The following is a 10,341-nucleotide window of genomic DNA, read 5'->3' as shown; positions in this document are numbered from 1 at the left end:
AATAAGATTTTCAAATATGTCTTCAATATTTAAAAAATATTCACACAGATAAATACAAATGAAACAGTTTCAATTTCAAATTAATGCTTTATTCATTAACATAATATCTCTTATTTTGACCATGTACCATTAGTTAACAGTATACTCCTCTGACCTTTTGGGTGAAATATGCAATTTCTCTTCTGAGATTTTCTTAACTACCCAAGCCTATTCACATATTTTGCAATTTAATAACATGTCATAAATTATAATTGTCATTAAAACATTTAAAACTAAATAATGAAAATAGAATAAACGCTGTTAAGGCAAAGCTTAACTTACAAAATGACTTAGAAAAGTCTAATTAACCAATGAATCACACTTTTTCCAATAAAATACTTTTAAAACTAGCAAATAATCACTAGCAATTAGACTTTTTTCTCTGAAATTGTATTACATTTGGTGTGCATATTTCACTTTCAAGTAACTTTAAAGACATTTTTATTCCCTTGTTTTAGATAAAAGATTATTTTTTGTGTCAGGGAGCTAGATCAAAGAACTGTACTGCATGCTTTGAATGGAAGAATTCTGACACTCTCCACCCAAAGATTATTCTTAGCAATAAATTACCATAGTGAATAGCTGGATCTATATGTCATTTTAATTTTATTTCTTTCAATGTCATGCATGGGTAAATATATTCACAAATATTTAAATATACAAATATTGTTACATATTAATAGTAGAAAGCATTTATTATGTGTCTTTTCTTTTAAAGACATGCGTTGGTCACATTACAAGAAATGTATTCACTAATATCAAAGTAATAAAAATTACAAGCTTAGGAATGATCTGAAATATGGTTATGTCTACTAAAAGAACTAACATGATAGGTTTTTACTTCAACTTCGAAAAACTAAAGGGAACTGAGATGAGGAGAAAATGAAATGGTTCAACTGCTATATTCTTTCAAGATGACCTACTAATACTTCTTTTTGCGAATACTGGATAAAAGTCAGGTATCCTTTGTGTGAAGCAAAATATAGTTTTTACTGAAAGAAATTGAGAGATATGAGAAAAGAAGGATATGTATGTGGGGGGAGGGAGGGAGAGAGGGATGAAGGCAGAGAGGGAGGATGGGGAGAGGGAGAGAGAGAGAGAGAGAGAGAGAGTGAGAAGGTATGTTTAAGAAAGAACGTGGAGGGGCTGGAGCGATAGTACAGCGGGTATGCAGCACACCCGGGTTTGATTCCCAGCATCCCATATGGTCCTCTGAGCACCGCCAGGAGTGATTCCTGAGTGCAGAGCCAGGAGTAACCCCTGTGCATCGCTGGGTGTGACTCAAAAAGCAAAAATAAATAAATAATAAAAATAAGAGAGAGAAAAAAGAAAAGAAAGAACATGGACTTCTCCAGAGTGGAAAAAGCTCAAATTCAGCTTTTAAAATCAATGCTGGATTACAGAGTAATAAATGATCTTTACAGTTGGAAGGTGGAATAGTAAAAACAGAGAAGAAAAACTAGAAAGGGAGAGGATAACGGAATCCAAATCGGCAAACATATGCTGAAGGAAACGTACATTTTTTCCTAGGTGACTGTTGCACCTTTGCTTTGATTGCATCTGGCGTTCCCTGACAAGCAGCTCTCCCCAGCAGCGCTGGCTCCAAGCTCCTGTTACAAACGGAAACCACTGGCTCGATTGGGCGTAACAACTGCTCCCAGAGCACTTGACCTGCAATGTGGTAGGAAGAGCCCTGCCTCGGGGTGTTTTTTGGTTGTAGGTTCAAATTAGAACAGATGGGGGCAGGGGATTCGGGTCTGGTTTATTCACCGGATGCTTGCTCTGTGGGCTCAGACCGCCCTCAATGCACAGATCAGGGCAGAGTTCTCAAATCAGCCAGGATCTCTCCCATGTCAGAAGGACAAAGTAAGGAGAACAGTAACCGACAGGAGGCGGAGCCTAGTCAACTGTAAGTGTGAGGGTCCTGAGGTTCACAAAAGTGCACCTAAAGGTCTGAACAGCCTGTTTCTAGGGTGCAGCAGTGGTATCTGCCACCTAGCCCACCGTGGAATCTAAGTTGTTCAGGGCCTGAGAGAGGGTGGGGTGGGGGCTGTGACCATGGAGTGAGTGGGGTAGGAGCCTGGCCTCCGGGGGGGTCACATCTCTGCTGAGAGGATTGATGGGGCCTTCCAAAATATGGGTACACAATAAGATATTTAGGAAACTATCGATAGCGAAGTCCTGCTCTATGAAGCAAACCGTTTCTAATATTCCAAACAAGTTTCCTGAGGTCAAAAGACCTAGCTTAAAAAGTGACTGTCTCTTCCTATTGCCACAGCCGTTTGTTCACGTTTTTCAGCTAAATACATGATCTCACTGCTTTCAAGTGAAGTGATCCTTGGACCAACTTTGAGCACAGGCTTCACTAAAAGGGAATGCTGGTTTTATATTACATAGCTTTTAATCGTTTAAACAATGAAGACTGTAGTGATGGGTTTCAGCTCTTCGGAAACAGACACACTACTGAAAATGTGTGCAGGTTTTTAAGATATATATAATTCTTTTCTTTTTTTGTTTTCCAATAGATTTTCTTGGACTATAGTGATTATTTTCTCACACTGAATAGACAAGCTGTATATTGTATACAATACTGCTTATTTCATTCCATCTAGTTGTGGGGGAGTGGGGTGGGTCACACCTGGTGATGATCAGGGGTCATTCCTGGCTCTGCACTCAGGATTACTCCTGATGGTGCTCAGGAGACCATATGGGATGCCTGGGATCAAACCTAGGTCAGTCATGTGCAAGGCAAATGCCCTACCCACCATACTGTTGCTCTGGCCACCAAATATGTTTATACAAGTAGCTTTGACCATCTAACTATGTATTTATAAGGAAAGTTTCAGAAGTTATGTTTGTCACATTTGCTGTAATAAATATAGAATAATTAATACAATTTAATATAACAGATACCACTTCTACAAGTCTTCATCCAAGGAGACTTAAGGCTGAGAGTCTGTAGAAGTGCCACCATGATTTGTCTTTTCTCCAGAGATGGAATGCTTCAGAAACTGACCGGTAGCACCAATGTATAACCTTGATCGCATGGGCCATTTCTGAAAAAAAAAAAATTAAACAAGAATGCAAGTGTTAGACTCAATGACAGATATAACAGTAAGAGTAATGTTAAAAATTCTAGACAGGTGAAGGGATGGGTTTTGACTGAAACCCAATCATGAACGACTATGTATATCTCATGGTGAGTCAGTTAAAATTTTTTTAATTTAAATTAAAAAAATTACAGACACCTAAATGCAAATATAATATTTTAGTTAATAACAATTATTTAATCAGGAAGTTTAAGGCACAACCTGAAAAAGGTTTGTTAATGTTAACAAAACTAAAAACCAGGGATGAGAGATAACACAGGGATTAAGGCTTGCATGCAGCAGACCACCAGTTTAATCCCCAGCACCACATGCATAGTCTTCCTGTGGGGCCAATTCTGAGCACAGAACCAGCACCTTTATACTCCAGGTCCCAAACAGAGCCGAGATCACCGGGAAGTCCTAGATGGGGTAGGTGCCACATCCCGCCTTCTCTAGATGAAATCCCAGTGACCATGAGCCTCTACAAGCGTAGCTCAGGCATGCGGAAACCAGGACTTTTATTCCAAACCGCGTGGCCAATTATGTGGCCACGTGACATTTCCTTATATACAAAGTGATCAATGGAAAGTAAATTATCCAACGTTTCTCCCTGAAAATCAGGCTTAACTCTTTTGCAAACCACAACACGCAATAGGAAAGAGAGAACAAAAGGGAATGCCCTGCCACAGAGGCAGGGGGTGATGGAGGGCATAGGGGTTGGGAGGGATACTGGGATTTGTGGTGGTGGGAAATGATCACTGGTGGAGGGATGGGTATTCAAAATAAATAAATAAATAAAAATAAAAAATAAAAAAAACATAATTTAAAAAACCCTTAAAGATGTACTTAAAAAGATCCTTAAAAACATACATCTCTTGAAGGCCTGGGGATATAGTACAGAGGGTAAGGCATTTATTTGCCTTGCATGTGGGTGACCTGGGTTAGATTCCCAGAATCCTATATTGTCCCTGAGCTCTGCCAGGAATGATCCCTAAGCACAGAAATAAGAACTAAACCTGGAATAAGCCCTGAGCATAGCTGGATGTGGCCCAAATCTCCCTCCTCCAAAAAAAAAACCCCAAACATACCTGGATATAAACTATAAAATAATTGTGCATGCATATAAAAACTATAAGAAATCATAACTATAGCTAAGTAAATGGATATATCTATCCACAAAATTGTAATTTTAAACTAAACCTAAAACAAAATTAAACTTAAAACAAGTCTCTGATTTTAAAATTATTTTCAAAAATTATACATAGTAAATACTTGTGTCTACTCTTGTCAAAGAACTACAATGAAAAGTTACTAAGTCCAAATATTTAAATCTAGACACTTTATCTATCTAGAAATATCTGGAAGCTGCGTATAATTCGGGCGTTTTGGTGATACATAAACAAAACATCCACATTAAATGACTGGATATATTGAAACTCTTAAAAAATTTATTTTTGTTGTTGTTCACAATAATTTATTACATTTAATATTTCAACACCAATCCCACCACCATTACACCTTCCCACCACCATATTTCAAATATTTCCACCCTGACCCCCAAAGTCTTCCCACAAAGAAGGACCTAAATATTTTATTTTATATTATTTGTTATGAATAATCTGCTAAAAAAATCCAAAAAGTTTCCTTAAAGAAATATGTGTGAAGATTGTTGTATTTCATCCTGGAGCCATTAAGCCCTTGTATAAGAGATTACTAACATGTTGTTAAAGTTTGAGTCTTGTATATATGTGTGTGTGTATATATATATGTATATATGTATATATATATATACATACATATATATTGCACTAACATACGCCTCAGAGACCTGGGCCCTACGAAAACAGGACAAAAATGCTATTCAGTTATTCCAAAGAGGAATCGAAAGAGCTATGCTTGAAATATCACATTTCACTCAAGTGAGAGAAGGAATCTGGAGTTCCAACCTCCATTGATGATCAAGAATCAGGGACACTGTCATTTGCCAAGGTGTCAAAAATCAGATGGATCGGACATGTAATGCGATTTAGAGATGACCGCTGGACTAGAGCTGTTACCAACTGGATCCACGGGACATCAAAAGGACGCGTGGCCGCCCACCTACAAGATGGTTAGACTTCTTCGTCAAAACCCTGAACAAATAGTTTGAGGCTCTTCGTGTTCCTGGAGCAAGCAGATGCTATTGGGCTATACTAGCACGTGACAGGGATGAATGAAAACATTACTGGCACCTGCTTGAGCAAATCAATGATCAATGGGATGACAAGTTTTATATATATATATATATTTTTTTTTTTTTTAACGAGATTGCTTGCCTTCTATTTTACACCCCATCAAATGTAGTGTGCTACTCTTGGTACATTTGTGGTGTAGAGTCTGAGATGCTGCTCCAGGAATTCTAAAATTTTAAACATGGTGATACAGCTGAGGTTAATTTTTTTTAACTGGATGGTGACTTTAGGGTCCAGAGGCATCTCTGTGGCATGTCACTCTTGTGTTGCTCTCTTCCGAGAGATTTATTGGTGAGTCTCTGGATCATGTACACTAATGATTTTCTATGGTGCCAGAGGCAGTTCACACCAGGCTACAGGAAGCACAGGGAGATGCGGGGAGGTCACCCATTCCATACTCCATGTGAGCCTGGAGATTTCGCTCACATACCTGGATTTTCCACAGTTTCACTCATGGATGAGGCTAGTCTAAGACTGTGAAGAGCAGCCATGAGCATGGCAGCAATTGAGTTCTGGAAGTTCTGGATGCTGGGGCACTACTGGGCTGCGGGGGGGGGGGGGGTGCTGGGGGACAGGTCTCACCTGCTTCCCTCTGGGTTGCCCCGGATAAGTCACCCTGGCACTGGGTCCAGAGGCATCTCTGCAGTGTGTTGCTATATTGAAACTCATCTTTTGTTTCAATGGAGATTCTGTTTTTCCCCTTCCCTTCATGGTTGTTTTGGGGTCACTCACATGGGGGTCATACATATGCTACACACTTTATCAAGGTGCTTGCCAGGGACCATACTCTTTTATCGATGTTTGTGCTCTGCAGGAGGTGTACACTTTTCTTTGTGGTGCTTGTACACCATTTCGGCAGTGTCCAGCTAAATGCTTGCTGAGGTTAACACTTCTGACCATGGTGATCCCACCTTTTAGTTACAGTGTTAACGGAGGGTCATACATGTTAGTTGTGGTGTACTCACACTCCTTGTTATGATTTAGGCACTAGGAGTCCCAAAAGCAGAGTCGTTGGAACTTTTCACTCATGGATGAGGCTAGTCTAAGACTGTGGAGATCAGCCATGAACATGGCAGCAATTGAGTTCTGGAGGAAGAGAGCAAGGAATTGTCACAGGGAACTGAACTGGCGGCCTCACATTAGTATGGCAGGTATGTTTTCTTTCTGAGAAATCTCCTTCGGCCCCTCGAAATTATCTTAATATAAATCCCTGACAAAGTTAACAATGCCAAATCCTCAATTCTGATCATTCAAAAATCATGGTCTTGAAAAACTTGTCGAAGACTCTTTGATCATCAAAGTAAGATTTAGTATTACTCTAGTATTACAACTCTTGTTGCTTTTTTTGTGGGGGGAGGGGGGAGTGCTAGGGGTTGAAACTGAATGCCTCATCCATGTAAAACATGTACTTTACCATAGAATTTTACCGGGGTTCCCTCATCCCCCATCCCCTGTAACACTATGTTGTAAGGCAGAATAATAAAGTCATTTGGGGGGCAGAGGAATAGATAGTACAGCAAGTGGAAAAGGCGCTTGCCTTGCATGCAACTAACCTAGATTCAATCCCCAGCACCATGTATAGTACCCTGAGCCCTTGGGGACAGCCAGGAGTAAGCACTAAGCACAGGTGGGTGTGACCCCTAAAACCCCCCAAATTAAAAAAAAATTAAAGTCATTATGGAAAACTGCTTAACTAATTATTGAAATATTTTTAGTTAATAAAAATACAAATAATTAAAATATTTTGCCCCTTTGATATTAATCAAAAATAGCTTTAATATAAAAGCATTTTGGTAATATCTATGAAATAATGTATTATAGGCCATTTCAATTGTTTACATATGATGTCCTTCTGAACCTCCACACGTCCTTCAAAAGATGACTCCTTAATTACTAAGAAGTGACTGTTCAACTAAGACTGTTCAACTATTATTTAATTTATAAATGGAATAAAACCTACAATTATAAATAACAGCATTTCAAATGTTCATATCTAATATTTGAAATATTTTAGCCTATTATATTTATTATGCCCATAAAGTGGATTTTATTAGAACACACATATAACATTACGCCTTCCAATACCATAGTTTGTATTTTGTCCTAATCTTAGTTCATTTCTGTTCATTTCAAGATAGGGTCTTATATTTAATTATATTTATTTTGCTAACAATGCTTTAACAGAATAAGCACAGTAAATGATTTTAAGGCAAATGAGTCATTTGCTCAACTACTGCAAATTTTAATCTGAAGAGGTAATTTTTGGCACATAGCAAACCCTAGTCTGACCTCCAGCACTGCATATGGTCTCCTGAATTCAGTAGTGAGTGATCCTTGAGCACAGAGCCAGAATTAAGCCTCGAGCAAGCTGGATAATTCCCTATGCTTCATGACACACACCAAAAGAGGGTAATTTCTGACTTTGTTTTAATAACCCTAGTGAGATTTTTTAAGTGAAAGCAATTGGTTAAAAAGAAATAAAATTTAAAAAAACAATTAAATTAAAAAATTAAAAACCAAAAGAGAAAAAGGATTGATTCAGTGGGCAAATGAGATTTATTTTTTCTTAAAAGAGCTATACTAACAAAGTATTTTGGATTTAAATCAAGTGCAAAAAAACCCTCTTGTCAAGCACATTGTTTTGTGAAAATTTTACTTCTAAATAAAAATGTATACTGCAAAAAGGTAGAAAACAACTTGATACTTCATTTAATTCATTGGAATTAAATCACCAAGAAGATGCTAGTTTCATAGATGCTCTTTTAAAAATTAAAGTCTAGTTAAATGTTAAAATAAATGTTCTTAGTGTATATGAAAAATTCAAGTTTAAAAAAGTTAATATTGGTGATGTATTTAAACAATAATATAATGAGCTCTATAAAACAGGATTCTTTACTAAGAAGTAACTTTTTAGCTGAGATATTATTTAACTCATAAATGAAATAAGACCTATAATTATAAATAACATAGTATTTCAAATATTTATATTTAATATTAAAAATATTTTGAGTCCATCATATTAATTATTCCCATGTTAGATTTTTATTTGAACACACCAGATTTTTAAGCTCAGTTGATATTTAGAGCCTTTGCCACATTTCAGCAATTATTATTCAATCACTTACTGATCACTAATATAGTTAAGATTAAATCCTACTTTTCTATTAGTGTGTGTGTTTGGGAAAATGTTTCTGAATGGCAGAACAAAATATTAGAAAATATAGGAATGAATAGAAACTATACTCTAAATGGAATAAAGTAATATATAATTACATAATAATATAGAAACTATAGTGGGTGAAAGAAAGTATATATATATATATATATATATATATGAACAGAAAGGAGGATCAAAGTAATAATTCAAAACAGTAAAATCTAGGTGCAAGAAAGGTTTATGTTCTGTTATATAGGAAATAAATTAAAATCACATATACAAGTTCCCTCTACCCTATCCCAAAGTAGGAAAGCTGATAATGATATTAACTGAAATTCTCTATGAAATAATTTTCCAGTATTCAGACCCAAAATTAACACATCATACTGTAATGAAACTGTATTTTTTTATGAGAGGAGGGAACCTGTACCATATTAAATGAAAGATTCAACTTTAATGATATATATATATCATATATATATATGAGCACTGCTGGGTATGGCCCAAATAAACGAGGGGAGAGGGGAAGGCGAAGACCTAAAAAATCTACTCCTTAGGGATGCAGAAGGTTCTTATCTTGTTCTTACCAGTTTTACCAAAAAGTTTTCAGTAAGTGCATCACCGCACCAAATTTGTGAAGGTTTTCAAGTAGGGTTCTAAATACAAGAAAACTATGTAAAGAAAAAGTACTTTTAAAATAGATCTTCCAGGCTCGTAAATGACCCGCGATACTAAAAATCGCTAGGATTTAACACTCCAGCAGCTCCCGCCACGCACCCAAGTTCTCACGAAGGAGCGCATCCAGTGGTTCCATAAGGGGCATGAGACCAAGAGCCCTGGCCTAAACCTGCGAAACTTAAAAATTAGTCTCCTGGAAGTGGGAACCTCGAATCTGGTGGTCCCCGGACCAAGGGTCCCTTCCTTAATCCGTCCCCCGCCCCCCCCCCCCCCCCCCGCCTCGTCCAGAAGAAAGGGTGAAGGTCTGGGGACGTCTGCCCAGGGGCCCACCCGACGGTTCAAGGTTCAGTTTCCCGGCCCGGCCCCGCTGGAGAGGGTCTCGTGCTCCTACCTTGACCGGGTGCAGGTAGCCGTCGCCGCGCAGGGCGCCCAGCGCGGGGTCCGCTGGCTCCTCGGCGTCGTCCTGCAGGCTGCGCGTGAGATGCGCGATGTAGGTGGTAGCCAGCAGCAGCACGTCCAGCTTGGACAGCTTGGTGTCGGGCGGCACGGACGGCAGCGTGCGCTGCAGCTCCAGGAAGGCGTGCCGCAGGGTCTGCACGCGGCTGCGCTCCCGCGCGGCGTTCGCTGCCGCGGGTCGCCCGCCCCCGGAGCGCGCGCCGACTCCCGCGCGGGCCGGCCCGGGCCCGCTCTCTCCCGAGCTCGAGTCGCGGGTGGCCGAGGCCGGGGCGAGGGACTTATTGCTAGCGACCGTGGAGCTGCCCGCGGGCCCGCCACCGCAATCCATGGCAGATTCCCCCGCGCCGTGCGCGCTGCAAAACACCGAAAGGGCAAGTTGAGTTCCCGAGACACGGAGGGCTCTACCTCGAGGGAGGCAGTCCACTCCGCCGTTCCACGTGGCTCTGGCCATTCTCCGCCAGGGGGCTCATTTTATTCAAAGAGTTCACTTTTTGTATATTTGGGGGTGGGGGGATGAGGGCTGCTCCCGCACGTTGTTGAGGGACCCATAAGGTGCAGGTGATGGAACCAGGGACCCTCGCATGCAAAGCCCCGAGCTTCGCATTTCCCGTTCGCGGCGCTGTTTTGCCTCTGCGGGTCTTGGGGTGAGACAGAGTGCTGGGGGTCTCCAAGTTCCCGAGCTCCTTAGCAG

At 39.9% G+C, this 10,341-nt stretch overlaps 1 protein-coding gene across 1 annotated transcript; it reads right to left on the bottom strand.

Moving 5' to 3' along the window:
- Nucleotides 1-2,981: 2,981 nt before the first annotated feature.
- Nucleotides 2,982-10,101, bottom strand: TCF24 (transcription factor 24). The gene is made up of 2 exons (XM_056112792.1): nt 9,586-10,101; nt 2,982-3,095 (listed from the first exon to the last, which is right to left on the bottom strand). Exons 1-2 carry the CDS (start codon nt 10,099-10,101, stop codon nt 2,982-2,984), a joined length of 630 nt encoding a protein of 209 aa, XP_055968767.1.
- Between the last annotated feature and the right edge of the window lie 240 nt (nt 10,102-10,341).

The sequence above is a fragment of the Sorex fumeus genome, unplaced genomic scaffold (assembly GCF_029834395.1).
Source record: "Sorex fumeus unplaced genomic scaffold, SorFum_2.1 ptg000002l, whole genome shotgun sequence".
In the NCBI taxonomy this organism is placed as follows: domain Eukaryota; kingdom Metazoa; phylum Chordata; class Mammalia; order Eulipotyphla; family Soricidae; genus Sorex; species Sorex fumeus.
Note: the sequence above shows the minus strand (reverse complement) of the source record. Positions and strands in the feature narration are given on the sequence as shown.